At 28.2% G+C, this 22,056-nt stretch overlaps 2 protein-coding genes across 3 annotated transcripts in view; both read right to left on the reverse strand.

The window, feature by feature from the left end:
- LOC132926500 (procathepsin L) overlaps positions 1–4,075 on the reverse strand; it is a 40,555-nt gene extending 36,480 nt beyond the window's left edge. Inside the window, exons 1-2 of the mRNA XM_060990866.1 lie at positions 3,813–4,075; positions 3,625–3,745 (exon numbers count right to left, since the gene is read on the reverse strand). Of these exons, the coding sequence (XP_060846849.1) occupies positions 3,625–3,745; positions 3,813–3,814 (123 nt within the window). The 5' untranslated portion in view covers positions 3,815–4,075. The remainder of the gene's footprint in view (positions 1–3,624; positions 3,746–3,812) is intronic.
- Positions 4,076–9,747: 5,672 nt separating this feature from the next.
- The window catches only part of LOC132927516 (teneurin-a), a 35,329-nt gene continuing 23,020 nt past the window's right edge, over positions 9,748–22,056 (reverse strand). The window contains exons 14-35 of one of the 2 annotated variants that reach the window (XM_060992057.1): positions 21,410–21,652; positions 21,116–21,281; positions 20,700–20,952; positions 20,390–20,628; positions 18,660–18,817; positions 18,215–18,597; positions 16,733–16,874; positions 16,412–16,669; positions 16,182–16,340; positions 15,702–15,939; positions 15,347–15,606; positions 15,111–15,286; positions 14,914–15,046; positions 14,502–14,774; positions 13,735–14,043; positions 13,355–13,671; positions 12,850–12,991; positions 12,659–12,790; positions 12,334–12,591; positions 11,643–11,820; positions 10,795–11,435; positions 9,748–10,167 (exon numbers count right to left, since the gene is read on the reverse strand). In XM_060992057.1, coding sequence (XP_060848040.1) covers positions 9,859–10,167; positions 10,795–11,435; positions 11,643–11,820; positions 12,334–12,591; positions 12,659–12,790; positions 12,850–12,991; positions 13,355–13,671; positions 13,735–14,043; positions 14,502–14,774; positions 14,914–15,046; positions 15,111–15,286; positions 15,347–15,606; positions 15,702–15,939; positions 16,182–16,340; positions 16,412–16,669; positions 16,733–16,874; positions 18,215–18,597; positions 18,660–18,817; positions 20,390–20,628; positions 20,700–20,952; positions 21,116–21,281; positions 21,410–21,652 — 5,367 coding nt within the window. In that variant the 3' untranslated portion in view covers positions 9,748–9,858. Of the gene's footprint in view, positions 10,168–10,794; positions 11,436–11,642; positions 11,821–12,333; positions 12,592–12,658; positions 12,791–12,849; positions 12,992–13,354; positions 13,672–13,734; positions 14,044–14,501; positions 14,775–14,913; positions 15,047–15,110; positions 15,287–15,346; positions 15,607–15,701; positions 15,943–16,181; positions 16,341–16,411; positions 16,670–16,732; positions 16,875–18,214; positions 18,598–18,659; positions 18,818–20,389; positions 20,629–20,699; positions 20,953–21,115; positions 21,282–21,409; positions 21,653–22,056 lie in introns of both variants that reach the window. The other variant, XM_060992056.1, reaches the window with a different exon arrangement.

Raw genomic sequence — 22,056 nt, forward strand, 5'->3', positions numbered from 1 at the left:
GACAAAATTTAATACAGTACGAATAGTATGTTACAATTACAACATAAAATACATACCTAAAATTACAAGTTTCTAAAAGATTGTATAAAAACAAATATTTAAAAGATAAGAAAATTTGTTATAACATTTGTGTCTATAATAATTGAAGTAATTTGACCACATACAATTAATTTTTTTTTAAATACTAAATTTTAGCTAAATATAAGTACCATTTTAGAGCAACACATGTATTGGTTTTACATATAAATTTTGATATATCTTATAGTCACCTTAGGAACAATAAAAATATTTAACTTTGTAATTTCTATTAGCAAATTTTTTTTAGTCTATTTGCGGAGGAGGGAGGTCAAAACTAAAAAATAGATAAAATAGTTATGGACAAATTTTAAATTTATAAAAATAATAATTTATACCTACCTATTCGAAAGACTAAAGTTTCTCAATTTTTTTTCTTATAATAGTAAAGAAAATAAATTTAGTTTTGTTTTGAATAGGTGGTGCATACTTTTTTTAAGATTTAAAATCAAATTTTAAACTAGATACTTAAAGAATTTAAAATTTCTATTTAATTTCATGTTGTTAAAAAATATTATGCTTAGTTAAAAAGTTAAAAACTATAATACATAATAACTCGTTAGTTTTACTTATTTCAATAAAAAATATTTAAAAAAAACATTTCTACATTTTTTTCATTTTTGTTTGAAGTAAGAATATTAACGAATTGATGTGATTGAGTATGAAATTGAAAATTCACAATATTTTCTACAGTAAGTCAGTATTGACTTTAAAGTTAATAACAATAATTCATGATATAAATAGATATATGCTTTTATAACAATTAATAATTTAATAAATGCAAAATGTTATCCAACTTACCATATTACTTATAGTTTAAAAAAATAATTTACATTAATTGGAATATTTATATAAAAAAAAATATAATACATTTTTTGTAAACGAAGTATAAATATATATACTATATATTATATTATATATATATATCTAAAATAAAATATTTATTGTTAAGCACACACATACATATAAATAAAATATATTTTATTTTATTTTATTTACGTTGATAAGTACATAAAAATGGTTGTTCTCGAAATATAATTTATAATCAAAAAGTTTTACTTATCAGGTCCCAATTTTTCGTTAAGTCAAAATTGTCCCTAAAAGTGTTATGTATATAAATTAATTTGTAAGCTCGTGGATCAAGAACTTTGTACCTTATGGTATCTTGGGTCATATAAGTCGAGAATAACACGTTTATTCGTAAAATCATTAATTTATGCAAAACCCTTGGTTTTGCTTTAATTATTTGAGACTAACAAGTAACAACTTTGGGCGATAGATAACATTATTTATTATTGATATACTTCAAGTACTTGCAATCTTCAAAGAGGCAATAGATATTTTAAATAATTGATATCATCGTTTGACTTAATGTATATTTACACATTTAATGAATTATACACTGATGAATTATCATCGTAATATTTTATTATTATATAAGTATATAAAGTAGGTATTATACGTATATAGTTTCAGCCCAGTCTTATAAAGTGGGTATTTACCTTGAGTAAAAGACAAAGGTATTCAAATTATTTTTAAGTATCAACTCAAATACAAATTTTAAACATTAAAAAAATATACTTTGATATAGTATTTCTCAAAGTATCTGTATGATGAGGTACACTCGATATCTATTGGCTATTTTACAACAGATGAGTAGTTACCTACTTTCTTTCTTTTTAATTTAATTTTAAATATTTACTATTTTCAATTTAATCATATTAAAAAAAAGACAAACAGCTATTTGTATATGTCACAAACTCACAACTCATAAGATTAAACTATATAAAATTATTCAAATTTTCTAGTACCTTTATATTAATTTACGCACATACTTATTAATTTATACATCATACAAATAATTAATATCATTACAAACCATACATTTAATTCCAAGCGCTTTTATAAGAAGTATATTAAATGAAAGTTAAAAAAATTAAATTAGAGATTTTTGTAGTAATATTTGAAGAGATAAATATTTTTAATGATTTTTCTTAAGATAAAGCAAAATTCAACAAAATCGATATTGTTTCATATATCGCGAAATATATTTAGTAATATAGGCTGACAGGTCGTCGTTGATCAGAATCGTTTCCGTAGGTATAAATTAATTCATTAAATTCAAATTTAATATACACATTACAGTGAATTAATCAATGACGTGGTAAAATTGACAACTTTTGTACAGCAAAGCGATTATCTATATTTTTCCTCTTTTTATTGCGTATTTAAAAAATAAACTAAAAAATAGAAAATTTTAAATAGCTTGAAATAAGTCTAAATATTTTTAAAATGTCATAGAAAATAATAATTTAAATAATGGTGGAATATTTTAAGTTTCTACGATTATTTATTTTTTTTAAATTACAACAAAATAACAAAAATTGTATGAGGATAAGTCGTTATAGGTATTATACATTTTAATGTACAATATTACAATATTACAATGTCGTAAAAATATAATTTCGATCACTCATAAGTCATAACCATACGTACCACCTAATATGTGATTTTATTCTAAACATTTTTTAAATTTCCAATCGTAAAAATGTATAAAGAATCTTGTTTTTAATTTTCAAACCTAAGGTGTTAAACTTAAATATTTATGGAAACACCTGCCTAAATAATACTGTTGAAAATGTTGATGGATTTCGTAAAAATATTATATTCTTTAACATTTATGAAAAAATCGACCATGTATTTTCGATATTTTTCATTCCTGTTAGAAAAACCTTTATGTGAAACTTTAAATTAAATGTAATTTTTACCTAGAAGAAATTATGTATCATAATATTGTCGAAAAACTAAAAATAAATGGCAAATTTCAAATATATATATAAATAGTACAAAATGTTATACAAATCATAAGATGTCTAGTAAATTATAATATGAATATTCGGTGGAAATTATAATATAATAACAATATATATACCGTGTGTCCCAGAAAACAGGGTACACTTTATCACTCATTACCCTTTAAATATTGTTCAATTCTGTTTGCGAGACGTTAAATTAGACAAACGGATCATAAGTTCCTATGAATTACAATTTTTTTAACTCGTGTAGTTTTCGCATGCGCAACATTATTTTTTTTTTTTAATGGTAACCACTATTTTTAATATCATTTTCGAATTAATCAATTTTTTTCAAGCAATTTTGATCTATCAACATGTAATCTAAACCAAAAATTGGCGAAGTTGGGGCTAGGTATAACTTTGAAAAAAATGTATTAAATTAAATTTTTTTTTTAGTTAATGTATTTTTTTGTTCTAAATACCATTTGATACTTTATACATTTATTATTAGTAATAAAATATTTACTATCTATGAATTATTTAACGAAAAAATACGTAAACTAAAAAAAAAATGTAATTAAATACATTCTTTTCGTGTACTGTGTACAAGTGTAGTGTCATAAAGATCCATATAGGTCCATTTAATTGTTAACTACACAGTGTTATTTCTACACACGTTTTCTCAGAAAGTCGGTCATATAACAAAACGAGTTGTACTCAAGTAGCTAACGTCAGATCTGTTAGACGAACTTACCTTAAAATTGTCCCAGTGCGGATCCAAATGAGCGGAATGTTTTGGCTTCGCTCCACCGACGGTTTCGAGGAGTATCACGCAACAAAACAGCGGCCAAAGTGGAGCTTGCCTGGTACCGTGCCTGCAAGTCGAACAAACCACAAACGACTAATTACAAACGCAAAATTGATTATTATCGATGCACTTACATCGTCCACTTCCCATCAACTCCCACGCGATACCCGATATCGATAGAACTTTTACGTGATGCGATACGGCACGTTTGGATTTGACCGGCGGCAATAACAACATGTGCGGGCTATCATCAGTCGGGGTCGGTCGAGGTGTTCTGCGGAGAGGTTTCGACGATGTATTGCTTAACCACCGTGTAAAAAGGAATGCAAACAAACATTTTTGCACACTCGACGAAAATCAATGCCGCCGACGACCGGATAACGCGTGCCCGCACACTCAGGTATATAATATAATATATATATATATACATATTACATTATATAAAGGTACAACGCGTTTTCCGTTGTGTTGCTAAACCGTTCCTCTACATTCGAGAGAGAGGGGTATCGCCTACCGATTACCACAAGAATATTTCGCGATTCGTGGTTTTCGTTAATATAGGTCATTTATTACATATTGTGTTAGCTACTTGTATTTTTTTTTTCTTAAAAACTTTTCTGTTTCTATACAGACGCGGGACGTTTGAACATTTTTATACCTAATTTATTTTTATCTGGATCTGGCATAGATTCTGAGTGGATCGTGAATATACCTATTGATTTTACAATGACATGTTTTTTTTCTATCTGTCATCTCTATTTGTGGTAGTAAAAAATGCATAGATTTTCAATTTGGAGATGATTTCTGAAAAAAAATTATATAGTCTAAAGTAAAAATTTCAAAAATAAACAGAAAAAAATTTTTTTTTTATAATTAACGTTTAAAAAAATATTCGTTGGGTCTTCTTAAAAATTTAATACAATACTCCACATGAGTTGTTCTTATATCCTTATGAAAATATTAAAAATACATAATTGCAGTTTTTTTTATTTATGTATCAGAAGTTAAAATCAGAAAAATTTATAAAATGTATAAACTCTTCAATATTTACAGTTAAGATTTAAAAATGTAAGACAATGTTCCTTTTAAGTAGTTCATACGAAAACTAAAAAAATATATAAACTCAATTAATTTTTACAGATATTAAATTTGTAGTTCGAATTGGACGAAATAGCATATTTAAACGATGAATAACGATGCTGATTGTTTGTTATAATTCAAAAATATTATGAGTGACTTACAACGACTTATATAGGTAAATATTATAAATTTTACTAGGTATACTAATGTAGATTAGTTTTAAAATAATAATATTAACTATAAACTTGTAAGCACTATTTTACATTTATAGTAAGGGTTTACTAACTCCAAAGTTAATAACAATAATATAATATGATATAGATAAATATTATTTTAATAATACATATTTAAAAAATACAATGTTTTCATCAAAAATTATATCAACCTACTATAATATTAATAGTAAAGAAATTAATCGAAATATTAAGTATCCATAACTCTGCATGTAATCAATAAACTCAATAAAGTATTTGAGCGATTAGATTTTATTATTAATTTTAAAAAAAGGACGTGTACCTAACATAACATATTTGAAACGAATAGTATTTCAAGTATTTGTAATAAATGGTTTTATTAGTTAATGAATACGTTTTCTAATAAATTTAACACCAGTAATTCGGTTAATAAACGTTGCATCATTTTATTTTATATTGGGTACCTAATCTAAGTTAGGTAAATTTTTCTTGTTTTTTTTCATTATTATGAACACTAAGTGTAATTTCTTTATTTTTATAAATATAATGAACTTTACTTTTTACCATTTCGTTTAAATCACTCTATTTCGACATTTTATAAGTAATGCTAACAATTCAAATTTAACATCTATGATATGTATACAATATACATAGAATTAGAATTTCTCGGATAATTTTTATTAAAATAATTTTTCAAAATAATTGATCAGTTCCTGCAACAGTTATAGAGTGACGAACAATTTTGAAAAGTTGAATTTTTTTATTGACGTTATTGGTACGTTAAACATACTATTATTGTTGTATATTAATATATTTACTCTGCAGGCTACAAGAAGAAATATTATTTGGTTTAAATTTAGTTTTATTTTTCAATTTTTCCTACCTAACCTTGATTTTTTGTCAAATAAAGTTATCACAAATTTAAAAAGTAAATTTTATATTTTTATTGAATAATTGACACGTATATGTGAGCATGAGAGTGAAATTATACTAGAGACGTGACACGTGAAGTAGGAATATATTTTTTACAACGCCAAAAATTTATTTTTACCATTATTTAAAAGACAATTTGGTTATAGTTATGTAATAAAATATTAACCTTTTGATATTTTACGGTTAGATAACTAACAGAAGTAAGACATTAAATAATTTAATAACTACGTAAAATATTAATTTTTATCAAATAAAAATTTACTAAAGATAGCTCACTGTTTTATACTTTATACTGCTATTAATAAGGAATTCGTCAATTTTAAAATAAATATTATTTCTAATCGTCGCGCATCACAGTATCGCTAATCCCTATCGTATCGCAGTCGCACGTCATTCGCTTATTCCGTGTTCCCACATTCGTAGAAAATAATTCAATTGCATTGCGCACTTGTTATTACTTATTTTCGTGTGTAATTCTTTTTTTAAATATATAAATATAATTTATATACCTAATTGAAACAACTGTAATTTAAGTCACTGCCAAAAACCGTTATAATGAATCCGTAATCATGAAGACTAAAATAAGGAAACCAAACTCGTACGGCCGCCCGCATGTAAAAATATACCTACTGAAATGAGCCGTACGATTAAACGGCTATAGGTGGCGCTGCGTAAGCTCGAGTTGCAACTTTAACGTAGAATGTTTATGTTTTTTGCGTTTTTTGTAAAATATATGCATTATTTCGAACCATGACACATTATACATTTTATAGCTGATAAAATTATACATTCATATATGTGCATAAGTGTATATGTCAGTTCAGTGTACATCATATTTACCTTAAGACTCTAAAGAAATTCCGATCATTGACTTTGGTGTAGACAACAGTAGTTTAGTTGAATGTGAAAACATTTATAATGAAAACCAAATTTAATTTAACACACGGACAATTAATAACATTTGCATTAAGAAAATTTGCCTTAACACGTTGGCTACCATGAGGGTGCTCAGGTTCTCTCACCGTTCCTGCTTTAGCGTACCACGACAATTTTTAAATATTTACATGAATGTACCAAATCAATAACTCATTAATTATTGATGATACGAAAAAATGCCTAAGATGAAAAAATATTTATTTTGAATGCTTACTAATAATCTATCAATAATTACCTGAGAGAACCCGGGTACTCTCGTGGTACACAAATAATACAATTGTGCATAGGGAACATTGAGAAAACCCAGGGCCTCTCAGTATATATTTTTTTATAATTTAGGGTTATAGATTGATTATTGCTCCATGAACATTTGTTTTCTATTTTTTCTAATATTTATTTATCATTATCGTATGCATGTGATAACTGTCATTGTGTGATATCATACTAATATTATCACCAGATCACCTTATCATTACAATAATTAATAATTATGCTATCAAAAAATAAATACCTAATTAGTAATCGATCACCAAAACGTCATTTTTTAAACTTACACCATGAATTCAGATGATATTTTAGATGCTTTAAATGACTCAGATTTCAATTACGATTCTGGTAGTGAGTATATACCAACTAGCTCAGACGAACTTTCTGATAGTTAGATACTTATGTAGAATGTAGATCCTAGTACAAATTCTCTAGTTTCAAATACTCCTACAAATAGTTCCCAAGATTTTATTTCTAATGACATTTTTCCAAATATTCACGAATGGGATACTGTAACAGGTATTACTTTTGAAAAATTATTGATATATTAAACCTAATATTCACTTTCATTTTTAGGATTCAATATTATAGTGTAATATAATATAGTGGTAAAAATACAACACCTACAAGCAATGACATAACTTGTGCCTCTAAAGTGGTGTTGCAACTTATGACTGATTATTTAAATAAAGGTAGAACTCTAATTATGGATAATTATTATACAAGTCTTAATTTAGCTCATATATTATTAAGTAAAGAAACTCACATGGTAGGCACTTTAAGAAAAAATTCTAAAGGATTTCCTAAAGATATAATGAACTTAAAATTGAAAAAAGGAGAAATCAAAGGTAGAAATGATGCTGTAAATAATCTTGCAATGTCAAATATCTTGAGAGCAAAGTTACAGTACCCAGATCTGAAAACATCCTTTGAACTACTATCATCTAAAGAAAACAAACATATCATTTTAGATTCTTGTCATATGGTAAAATTAGTGAGAAACACATTAGAAGATTGGGATTCTTTGTTTTATTCTAATAATCAACTAATAAAATGGATTTACTTTAAAGAACTTGTAAACTTACAAAATCAAAGTTTATTATATGCTGCTACAAAAATAAAAAGTTTGTTACTGAATATTTTTTAATGAATTTTTAATTCCATTTAACATACAACAAATTGAACAGTGAAATATAATTTCAATTTCAAAGCCCAACTGTGATTATAATGGCATCAATACTTTTGGTATTATTGCCCAAGCGCCATTATAATAGCATATTATTTCAATGTACACACCCGAGTGCCATTACAATAGCAATTCTCTTGATTAAGTATCAAATTATCAAAATATTCAAACATATTGAAAATATCTTAGTTTAACCCACATCAATTGCTAATATGAAGAAAACAAATATGTTTCTCGTGAAACTTGAAAGGGCTAGCTAATTATTGTTTTTTATTATTCCATATCTTAGGTAACCGATGTCAAATAAATGAATACAATTTTTTATGTAAATAAAATACATGTAAATGCAGTAAATTTATTCGTTAAATATTTATATTGATAATAAGTATTTTTACAATGTTATAAATATCTGGACACATCAAGTAAGTTCATCTTAAATCATCGATAATGATAATTTTGGTAATTAATACTGATATTCGGCACCTATAATACAGTGGCCGTAAATTAGGTAATAACTGTACATAAAATTCAATGCATGGGACACTTAAAAAAAAAGAAAAAATGTCACCAGGGATTGAATAAATAAGGGTTGATCATACAAAATCGAATATTATTTAAATATAAAAATAAAGTGATTAAATGGCGTTTTTGGCAAAATTAAGTACAAACGAATATACTTTGTAATAAAAGAACATTGGAATCATTATCAAACAATAGGTTTCTATCCTGAGCCAGTAGAAATAAATTATTCAACTTATATAAAATACATAATTTACCATAAGGACGTTATAAACTCAAGGTTTATAAAATAAACAATATACATAAACACACCGTAATAATATTAACATTTTGAATAAATATAGCAAAATACAGTGATTTAAAAAGTTTGTTTTTTTAAATCACTATAGGACGAATCAACGAAAACATCAAATAAAGTAAAAATACACAGTACACACAAGGCCGTACTTAGGATCATAAGCAATCTAAATGATGTCGATAACATGAACGTATTATTTGTATCATAAATTCTCATAGACACCTAAGTATTAAAATGAAAAAAAAATATATGTTTTAAAAAGTTTCTGGAACGAGTGTTTTGACCTGAATGATCCAGACTTAAATATAGCCTTTGGTATATGTGGTTTATACACATAACATTTATAAGGGAAATTATAAAAGAATAACAATATTTTAACCTAAAAATAATGGCAATCAATCAAACAATAATAATCAACCACATATAGCATTAAAATTAGACAAATACTGCAGATCAACTCGTTGACTGGATAAAATGTGAGTGATCTGATGTTGACTAGTCGTATTTCACTTAAGGTACCTATTTTTAATCACAATAATGTAGTTTCCAACGATATCTCAGTTTTGGTTGAATTGTGCGTCAGCGTAACTGTGGAAAACAACCCACGACGCTATTGTGATCGCCGATGATTAAAATCAAGGACCACACAAACAGTATTGGTCAATTTAATGATTGTTTTTTCTTCTTAAACAATATATTTATATAAACAAGAATTCATTTTACAGAGTCCAGCAATAGCTGTGAAAGCGACGTTGATGTCGCGGACATTAATTTGTCTTTACGAATCTAATGTTGTACGGATCGTCACACAGCTCCGGATACCTTTCGGTGTCTCGGATGTATTCACCGTCGAAACCGTTGGCATAGCCTGATTTCAGTATTTCATCGATCTCGGCGACCGACCAGTCTTTGTTCGTGGGTAAACCCAATCTCAACAGATCTCGTTCCCTATGCCAAGCCTTTCGCATCACAGACGTCTTGGCGTGATGTAACAGTCGCTGTTTCTCGTGTTCCAGTGTTGTGCCGTACCGCAAATTTATCACCGTGTCCGCACAATGTATTCGCACGTCCACCATCTGGAAACGAAAAAAAGGGGATATAGATACCATGAAAACTCAGAAAACTTTGGGGGTCAAGTCTTAAAATTTAAAATAATTAAGGGTAATGTTGACAACACTTGTCTTAAAACATCTTATCATTTCTATATACAATATCAATTATTTGTATTGTAGTGCATTTTAAGTTGTTAGTAACATACATCCAATTAGCATCAGTAGCGTAGCGAGCATATTTCAAACCCTAAGCAAAGTATTTAAACAATGACCCTCCCACTATAGCCCCTACAAAACAATATATAATCTAAAAATGAATGGTAGTTTAGAATTTTCAAAGGCCATCAACAATTCAATATAAAAAAATATTGAGATTTAAGCACAAGTGTAAATATTCAGTTTTAAAAAAAAAATTATATTTTTTAACGAAGTTGAGTAATTTTTTTCTATTAAATTTGCACTTTTTACAAGATAAAAAAGAAAAAAGTAACTTTAAATACTTCATTTAACGAGTTGCAAATATTATCTAACTTACCTAACTTCGATTATACGATACTATTGTCTGTACTTTATACGATGGAAAAACTGACAGATGAAGTACTGTACACTATTTTACCCAAACTAGGAATACTATTAAATTAATGTCCTTACCTTTCCAGAATTATTATCGGACTCTTTTTCGTGGAAAGTAGTATTCATCTGCGAACCAAATCTCTTTAGTTGTGCCTTATCTTCATTAGCATGCCAAATGTCTTTTTTAACAAAGTAATAAGCATCTTGTTGGGCACCGTGCATTACTAAGCTGAATGGTAATAAGAACGTATCGTTGAAAACTGACGTAAACACATCCTTATAAATTGGATTGGCGTTGGGTACGCTTTGTACAATCACACGACCGTCCGATGATCTCGATATATGAATACCGTTACCAAAAAGTGGTGTTAGAGATGCTCCCGGCTGGGTCCCGTGTGCTTTGGGACCTCTATCTGCATTCTCTTCTAAATCGTTCATGTAGAACGTCATCCACATCGGATCAAAATATTTCGGTTTCTCTTTGAATGAATTAATTATCGGGTCAGCGTGGGTTTGGGATTCCGGAAGAGATGTGAGTTTTCGTTTGTTCAACAATTTGGTCAAATGATTGAAATAAACGGATGTTATGTCCAATGGTATGTTACCAAGACTTGCCGACATAGATGGTAATAATGACGGGAATGTTGAAATGGATTGTGGCATCTGAGGCATGAGTAGCTTCAAGTCGTAGCCGACCAAAGATAACCAATATTTTTCATCTATAAAAGTTTAAGACTATATTTAGAATAATTAAAAATAATTTTAATTCTATATTCTATTGAACTGAAAATAATTAAGATTTGGAGATATATAAAAGAAGAATATAATACAAAATGTATGGTTATATAATGGTTATATTCTATAACTGTAGCATACTTCAAACAATATATAATATTAAGTATATGACTTTTTTTTCAACTACATACCTTTAAGGTATTGTCGAGTAGGCATTACATTTATTGGATCATTGCCATTGAACCTGTATAAATGTAATTGTTGAGGTTCTGTTGCACGAGCTAGCATGCCTTCCCATTGAGGTGACATCCATTGTCCGACTAGAGGATCATAAACTTTTCCATTGGGCATATGAACCAATGATGTAACCTGTTTTTTGTTAAAAACAAAATACCATTATATTCATATCTGTTAATTCGAAAGTTTAAATAATGATTGTAAAGAATTTATTTTTAAATGATAGATTTTATTTCATTAATTATTGTAGTAAATATAAATAAATACATTTAGTAAAATTAGTAAAATATTTCATAGTTAAATTTTTAACTGATAGCGTGCTATGCAGCATTTTTTTTTAGTAATTTCAAGTCAGTTTGATTCAATTTAAACAGAAACTCAAAACAAAAGCAAAATAAAAAATTAAAATATAAATAAATGATGTGATTTCTGGAAGTAATTTGTTCACAATAACTTTGAAGTAAAATCATGTATAATTTGTAATTTTAACAAAAATTATTTAAGAAAATTGAGCCCCTTAAAAGTAGATGGACTTCTAGGTTATAAAAAATAATGACCAATAATTCTAAAAGCTTAAGTAAACACCAATTAAATTCTCTATGTAACGACATTATTGTTTAATTACGTTTTAGTTATCATAGTTACCTGATCTAAGAGTCCACCACAAAAATCAATTGGCAAATATAAGTACGGATTAGAATCATAAACTATGTGCCCATATGGAGATCTCATAATTTCTCTAATGCCTTCTCCGTATTGATTGAAAATCATGACAGGTGTTCCACAATGGTCAGTAGCTACATAATACTTATATCTATGCACTTGAGCGTAAATTAAAAATCCCCTATCGTCATATGTTAGCGACATCAACTTTCCATCTCTCGGACTAAATATATTACTGACCTGTTGAACGGATAACACGTGTTAGTAAATACATAATATTGTAATTTATGTAATATTATTAACTTACTTCGTTTGGATTGTTATGATTAGTATAAAAGAACTGAGTAACATTTCCAAAATTATCTTTTCGTGTACTAAGCCTATTGAGATGATCGTAGAAGTATCGTACATCAAATCGGCCTCTTTTTATTGCCCTCACCTAATTTTTATTGAATTTTATTAAGTTTTTTTTTTTTTTTTAAATATGTTATTTATTACCAGAAGTCCTTTAGAATTATATTGGAATTTTTCTTCTCTAGCATTTTGCACAACAAGTCCTCGGTTATTATACCTATAAAGACCTTCTCCGAACTTTTCTATTCGATCCATAACACTGTGTTCCATAGGAATCATATTACCCCTAAATATCAAATAAATAAATATTAAGATTTTTGTAGCACCATTTAATTTATTTTAATATATGTACCTATATACAGTCAAATCGCGATAACTCGAAGTTGAAGGGAGATAAAAATTCACTTTGAGATACCTATGTATTATTCGAGATATTTAAATCGAATTTATAATTATATTTCTAGGGGAATAAAAAAAATCGAGTTGTCAAATTTTTTGAGTTATCGTGAATTCGCGACTCGACTGTATTTATGCATTTATAAAAGTATACATGTGTGTTTTAAAAATAATACAGTTATTAGTAAGAATAGTATGTTTTATGTTTATGATAACATGTATAAATATGTAATATTAATATTATTATATGCACCTGTACGTCATGGCGAGCATATTTCCATTTTGATCATATTTAAAACTCCATGGCTCTTGTGCTTCCACTGACATTAGTTGCCAATCAGCATCAAACGTGTAGTTCTTAACGATTGTATAAGTGTTTACACCTACATTATGCGTGTAAGTACGTGATTGTTCAATCCGACCATCTAGATTATACATAAACTCCATGCGGAAAACTTCCATCTGGTGTATCGTGACGGACATGTGTGTCACTTGGAAATAGTCATTTGTTACTCGATTAAATATACCAGTTCCGTCGGTAAGTCTTGTTATGTTTCCGTTTGTACTTCGCTATAAATAAATAATTACTTAGTAGTTGAATGTTTCTACATATTTTTGTAAAAAATAACTTACCTCGAATTGACCTAATAGCTGTTTGCTACCAGTGATCGGGTTGTATTCAATGCGATTTTCTGGTAAGCTCTGTCCACCAATGCGACCTTCAATCAGAATCACTCTGAAATTACTGTCATATTCGTATGTTATTTTTGCATTGCTAAGACCAGTCTTAGGCCCATAATCAATTCTTTCTTCGATTAACAACCCATCATTATATTGGTAGTCCCATCGATATTCGAAATCCATTTCGATATTTAATACTTGACTTGGCAGTTGCGTGTTTGGATAGTATTTAACTTTTGTTATACCATCTCCATGTACTACCTATATATTACAATATAATCAAAGACATTTTAAAATAATTGCACGTAAACTACTATTTCATTAAGATAAATTATTTTTTAAAAATTTAATTTTTGAGAAATTTAAAAGATTAACTCCTGAAACTTTTCAAATGTAGGTATGTAATTTAACTTTTCATTTTAATTATCACCTTATTATTTTATAAAATTTGAAATATTTTTTAATTTTACTTAGTAATATATTTCATTAGTAAAACTTTATTCTTAATTTTAAATAAGCTTTATAAAGCTTAATCTCAATTACATTCTTCGTAAATTATATAAATATACATTTTTTAAATAAACTTTATTATTTAATTACTCATAAATTAACTAAAATATAATTAAACATAAACAATTATTAAAAGATTTTTGTTATAGAATTTCTTCTGAAAATTTCTCCCTAACATCACTATTCACTAGTTTCATTCAAACATTTACCTGAGATAATTGACCAGAACTACGATATCTGTATAGTACTCGGGCACCATCTCCAGGATACACAGTTTGAAGTAGTGCTCCAGTATAACTATAATGTTGTAAGTAAGCTCGTGTCGACCCCGGAGGAGTATATGTGTACCGTATGAATCCCAATGACGTTTGAGATGAAAATGAATGTTTAGTTCCAGATGGCAAAACAATATTTTTTAAGCCACCGGATTCGTCATACAAATATCCAAACTTTCGGTGAGTAGAAAGTTCAATTTCAGATATCTGTTGGAAATACCATTGTTAAATTTATTAATTATAACTTCAGTGACTATATAATATACCTATGATTGTACTAAAAGTCTTTCGTTTCAATTTTAAACAGCAATAAAAATAAACTTAATTTATTAACAGTAATACTTGCCTTATTCCAGTTGTTATAAAGATATTTTACAGGACCTCTATGACTCAATAGCTTTTCTATACACAAACCATGATGAGTGTACTTGTATTGCTCGTTTACTGCACCCCAACTCCAAGATTCTAGGCGATTGAATCTATAACAAAATTTTTATGATTATGCTAATTTTCAAAGAAATTTAATTGTTTTAATTTAATCACCTGTCATATGTTATATTAACACTATGTTTTGAGTGACCAATTGTCCAGGATAAAGGTAGGCCATTCTGGCTGTATGCAATGTTGAGTAAAGAAGTTGATGGCTTATCACTACTGTAAACGGTCTCAATTCTTGTGTATTGATTATAATCAATTATGAGAACAGAACTATTATTAATCTAAACAAAAATGCATAATAAATAGTAAATGGTATTCCTGTTTTAAAATTAAATATTTACAGTTAATTTTCTTCTTATAATGAATTTTGTAGAGCCCGCATCTCCGACGAGGGAATACGTCCACAATACAATGTTTGACAAAGTACCTCTAGATGAAATTTGTCTATTAAAAACTTGCAACATCTCAGCTTCTACCGGCAAAGACAGTTCTAATATAGGATGTTTAGATTCCGCAAAACATTGCACTACTTCTCCAGATCTGGAGCGGAACATAAATGAACCATTTTTGAAACTAATAGCTTCGCTAATAGCAGAAGCGCCTAAATAAAGATAATAAGACATTATTATTTATTCTATTATTATACCTATTATAGCGTATTAGGCATGTGTTATTCTATAAAAAATGAAGACTTACTATTTTTCACTATAAGTTTTTTGTAATCATTTCCCTCCATTTTAATGGTTATATGATCCCTGCGGCCATCTAATGATATCATACTTATAGGGTTATGCAACGGTGTAAGTATGTTAACTTCAAAACCATCATCTTCCATTGATATATGAGATGAAAGTTCAAAAACTTCACCCGTTGGGAGCACAACATCGACTAAACGGCCTAATTTATCGTAATTATAAATGAATAGCGATCCACCCTGCTGAAATTAAAATATATAACAAACATTTAATATATATGTGGTACTAGTTATTAATAATCATCTTTAAAATTAATTTTCAAAGTTAATATTCAAAATACATTTTTAGTAATTAACTGTATTTTTTGTTATGTGTTTACAAATAAAATACTTATAAAATAAATTAAGTGCGGAGATTTTATTGTATTTAATTATGTTGTTTATCGTCTTAAATCAAGACTTTTATTAATTAATGAACGTACTTCTGCAGTAGAATCGGAACGGCTTGTAAGAAGACCAGTGCTACTATCGTAGTTAAATGTTATTTCTGATCGTCCTTTTTCTGAAAATTTGACGAGATTTCCAGCACCAGATATCACAAGTTCAGATTTATAATCCTGTGAATTTTCTATAGCACTCACCTTTCAAAACAATATGCATATTTTTAAGGAAATGTATACAAATTAAAATTTATTAAACCACATTTACTTACCACATTACTATAGTCTCTCAAAAACAACATTTTGTTCCCAGAACTATCTGTTACAGTTGACAATTTTCCAAAACTCGTATTCTTAGAATATAAGAATGTATATTTTACTTGACCAGTCATTAAATCGTGAGTTTCTGTATGTTGCCCATATCTATTAAAAATATAAAGTTCTCCAGTGGCAGGATATGGTATTTGATACTCTCCATTCAGAGCATGTGATGGCAAATATGGTTTTAGAGCGAGAATATGAAGATTACCCTAAAATAGTTTCAATAAATTAAATTTTAAATACACTTTAAATTAGGATTAATTATGATATACCTGATCTGCAATGTTAAGTACACCATCTGGAGATGCTATAATAGCTGAAATCGTTGTAAATTTTGCAGTAATCGATAAAAGATGTTCCCGGGACCCATTTCCACATTGACAAGTAGCATTAAAACTGTCACAATCACACTGCCTAAGTAAACATAAAATTAAAATAAATTATTTTATTTCCTTAAAAATTTTAGTTAAACGTATAAAGAAAAAAGAAAAATATCACACTATTTAACATTTTGGGGTATAATATTTTTAATATAACTTATCAAATGAGATTCCGTTATTACTCAGCGGTATCTATCAGTACCTATATTATATTTTACTATTTATCTAATTTTATAATAAATAAATGTATGATCGTAACGACATTTTCTCGACATATTATAAAACTTGTTACTTTGTTTAGCGAAGAAAGTTAAAATAAATGTCAATAATTTTAGGTAATATATTTAACGTAATTAGTCATTACTAATGACTCATTAGATATACCTATACATTTTAAACGTGTTTAGATAGTATATGAAATAAAAATGTAGGTATTTATTATGTTAAATCAGTGAATTTTAACGAAAATGATACTTTAGACTATCTTAAAGAAAATGTATATCAGCTGATCAACATTGTACTGTAGATGATATAAATAATGACAAGGACTTGAAACAGTTACGTCCGAATGGACCGACTGTATCGGTAATTAAAAAAGCGTAATTAATGAAAATAATTCGTCGAAACGATGTGGATTAAGTAGATTTTGTGGATAAACTCATTTTAAATTTAATAATGTGGCACTAAAGATTATTAAAACTGATTACCTATAGAAGAAAGCGTAGTGGGGAAGAACCATAGAAGACCAAGATTATAATGTATTCACCAGATAATACCAAGGATGCAACTCATACGTGGAAATGCAAAGGAAAGCGGTTTATAGAAAAGAATGGAGGATGGCCACAAATCAATATACGGATAGAAACAATAGAGAGAAAGAGAGAGAGAAATGTTTCAGAATCCAGATCACAATATACAGTATTATGTGCAATGTAGATAATTTTTGAACCCACAAGTTCTACTTAGGTATCATCATGTATTTTATTTTAGTTTCTTATCAACCATAATTGTATAGAAAACTATTAAATAATATTTATTAGCAAAATTAGTTGTTTTTATATCTAAAAAATAATTTATAATAGCATGAGTATTTTATTTTTTTATAAACCAGAAACTGTTTTATGGGTGAGATTTTTTAAAACGTAATTAAAAATATAAATATTTTTTATTCGGATCACATTTATTCACAATTATTTAAAATACTAATACTGATCTTAGTAATTTATAATACCTAAACTCATATTGATAGGGTAGTTTCGTTTTTACTAGTTGATAGTACCTACTGATCAAAATGTTTAATATTGAAAACTCTTTTCTTTTTTTTTTATAGGATTCTTTGTGTTAATTTTTGTGATAAGGTCTTTTTTTATTTACTTTTGAGGATTTTGAGTTTGCTGATAGCCAGCAAAGTGTGATATGTATCCAGCAGAATTGACCACCTTAATAGTGTTGACTTTTCGTGAATCACTTTGGGCTATATATAAATCACCATATGGACTGAATGTTATGCCCAGAATAGTGCCCAAAGCCGTTTGAGTGGCCTTCAATGATTCTGTCATTACTTCTTGGTTTTCGTGCAATGTTGATTCTTTTCCGCCCTTGTCTACTTCATTACCTGAGTAACAATGCAATGGCGATCCTGCTACTATTTTGACACGATGGTCTTTGGTCACTTTTAAAACTACTCTATCGTCAGTGATATGCAAACTTTCGTCCAAAGGATTCAACGCTAAATTAGTAGGCCACTGAAGTTGTACCTAATATAATAATAGGTATGTTAAAAAAATAAATATCACTGATCCTATAATTTTTCGCATACTTGTGAAGTCGGCACCGCAGCTTTACAAGGCATCGGTTGCCAAATATTGTTATGCTTATGATGACCGATCAATGTTTGAATAATTCCATCAGGAGTAATTACTCTAATATTAGTACCATCAGCTAGATACATGGTCCCATCGGAAGATATAGCAATACCTAAAAATAAAACATTTCAAGAGTTCAGTGTTTATAAAATTACTTCAAACTTAACATATTATAGATGCATCTTGAATAAATAACAATTAATAAAATATTAATTGAATAACTTATTCATTATTGAATACGTATAATATGACATTGACTCTTTAGAGCAATTAAAACTAATTCTGAATGGAACATCGGAGGTTCTTGACTTAATGTTTAATTTTAAAATAAGCTCACGCGCTTTTATCTAGTTTTAATACAATTAATTTGTTTTGTTTTAATTGCTGGTGTTTCATACAATATTTTTTATATTAAATACCTACATATTTTTCAATTATTTGTTTAAATAAAGCTTTATATTAATTATTAATTTATAATTTTAAATCATATTTAAACCAAGTTGAAATTAACTTGAAGTAAATATGGAGTATCTATTCTTTTATTTAATTTAAAAAAGGAATAATCTTTTCAAATTATTTATTACATAATTATTAGCAGTCAATGTTTACAGTATCATTTGTACATTTTAATTAGAACTGTTATCGTTTGAAATAAAATAGCAAAATTATTTCTGGACATGAGTATTTCAATGTATAATATTACTTTATAATAAAGTGGTCTTTGATATTATTTATTATAATTATACGGGTCCATAGTACAGTAATAAGCAACGAGCCAAACGGAACCGGGTATCCATATTAATGTAAGAACAAAGGATAGACATTTGCAAAGCGCATGATGTGGTTTATTGAATTGTTTGAATTAGTTCTGGTAGAGCGGATCATACGTAGAGAGAATTAAAAGTTGTAGAGATAAGGGAACAATCTGCAGAATCGTTGATGAAATTTTGGAGGAACTTCCAAGTTAATATAAACTCTTCTATCAGCTAGTACTAAAAGATCAAGCTCGTGGAGAACTGGAGAGTAGTTACGCAAAGAGTGGAGGATATTTAACACACATAGCCGGTATAAGATAGAAAGCGCCTTTGGATTCGCTCAATGGTTGCAAAATAGGAGGCAGTGTGTATATGTCAAATATATGTTTGGTATTTCCGCACTTACGATGCCGTTGATCTCTTTCGGTTATCGTAGCCTGTCAATACCAAAAAATTATTTATATTCACACTCGAAAATATTCGATACCCTACGGTCCCCACTCCCCAAGCTCAATTGGCCACCACTTGCCGTATTATCGCAAAGTCAACGGCCTCAGTTGTGACGACGCCATCCATCCCGGTGGTGTGTGGAAAGAGAGCATGAGTTTGCTTTTTAGAGAGGGTAATTGATTTAAGTTTTAATGTGAACCAGGCTGGGAATTAAGATTATACATATTTTGTCATAGGCATAAAATTCAGAATACAGTAGTAAAATGCATCATATAAGGTGCAATCAGTCGAATCAACGTCGATTAAATCAATGACAATATTTAAAATTATAATTACTACCTATAGATACCTAAAGGTTATATTGGTTATTTTAAATTTCTAATATTTTCTCTTATAAATAGCTATTAAGCAAATTAATTTGTATTCTTTAATGAGTTATATATAGTAATGTATTAATAACTACTGATTAATTTCCAAACCTTTAGGATTTGAAAGTTTTGCTTGGGTTGCTTTTCCACCATCTCCACAACTACTTTGATCACCTGGTATACAACGTTCTCCTGAACCAACGTATACCTCAAAGTTTATTGTAGGGTCAACTACTACTGAAATTGTATTTAAAACACGAAGTATTTGATGCTTTTCAGGATCAGAAACGTACAAATGTCCATCAGTAGGAGACAAGCATAAATAGTATTGATATGATACTTGAGTGGCACTGAAAAAATATTGTACATATTTTATAATAGGCACTTAATATTTAAGTACTAAAACTTTCTGAATAAGTACCTAAGTTGTAATACTGTAAAAACGCTTCCATCAAATGTCAACTTTCTAATAAGATTAAAGTCGCCGACATAAAGGCTTCCATCAGGACCACAGGCTAATGCTAAAGGTAATAAGAGCCTTGTGTCCTTCGCAAGTCCATTACAATCCTTGCAATTCAATGGTCTCTGCATACCTGTGCCAGTTATGACATGTAATGTGTGAGGATATTGATGTTTAAAGTACAATATAGAACCATCGCCTTTTTGTAAAATCCCTAAAAGTGTACATGTTGGTGTTAAATCAATTTATTGATTAAAGTATTCTAAACGATATAAATTGTTCTAGGAATATTATTATTATTATTAAATCAAAATGTATATTTAAATGTTTCCATTAATTACCTATGTATATTATACTTAATATACAATTTAATTTACCTTCGTGGAAGTTATAATGGTGATGCACATCTAAACTCCATCCACCTATATCTGATATATCCACATCAAAACCTTGTAGAACCGCCATCTGTACTTCCCATACGATTTGATTACAGCTCTTATATTCATAACCAATTGAAACTTTTGCATTTGCGATTCCATAGACCTATTAATGTATTACATAATAATGTTCATTAAATATAAAATGTCTCACAACAAATATAAAATATATATATTGTAAATAAATTATGAATAAATAAACGATTAAAAATTAACTACATAAAACAAACTTACTTTTTGTTTATAAACATTTCGCTTATCCCACGTAAACGTGTACTTCAAATTAGGATCCGCCTCAAGTTTATGATTATAAATTGATCCTTCAATTTCAACTGAGATGTGTACAACTTCTAGTTGTGGTGATATATCAGATTGAGTGAGATGAATAATTAAATACGAATAATATCCAGTTGCCCAGCTGCTTCTGTATATTAGGTTCAAATTTGAACCGGGGATACCAATACTTTCTTGAAGTAACTAGAAATAAAAAAATTAATTTTACACTTTTCAACTAAACTCAAATAACTTATGTTAACAAAACTTAAATTTTCTGATGAAAATGTTTATAGTTTTAATATTACAATTGATAATTTAAATATTTGCATTTTATTTTGTTCTAACTCTAAGTAATAAAATACTGGAAAGAAACCAAGATCAAGGTAAATTGGTGGAAACTTTCGATGGATAAGATCAGAGAGTGGTTGGAAAAACTAGCCGAATATTTTACCCACAGAGAATAATTTAGTCATCAATCTAGAGAACTAATATAAACAGATGAATAGTAACTTTTGACGCTTTTTTCCTGATTCTATACCTGACAAACCTACAAATCATGATTACAAACTATAAACAATCCACAGCCTGATAAACTACCCGAGCTA

The sequence above is a fragment of the Rhopalosiphum padi genome, chromosome 3, assembly GCF_020882245.1.
Source record: "Rhopalosiphum padi isolate XX-2018 chromosome 3, ASM2088224v1, whole genome shotgun sequence".
NCBI lineage: Eukaryota > Metazoa > Arthropoda > Insecta > Hemiptera > Aphididae > Rhopalosiphum > Rhopalosiphum padi.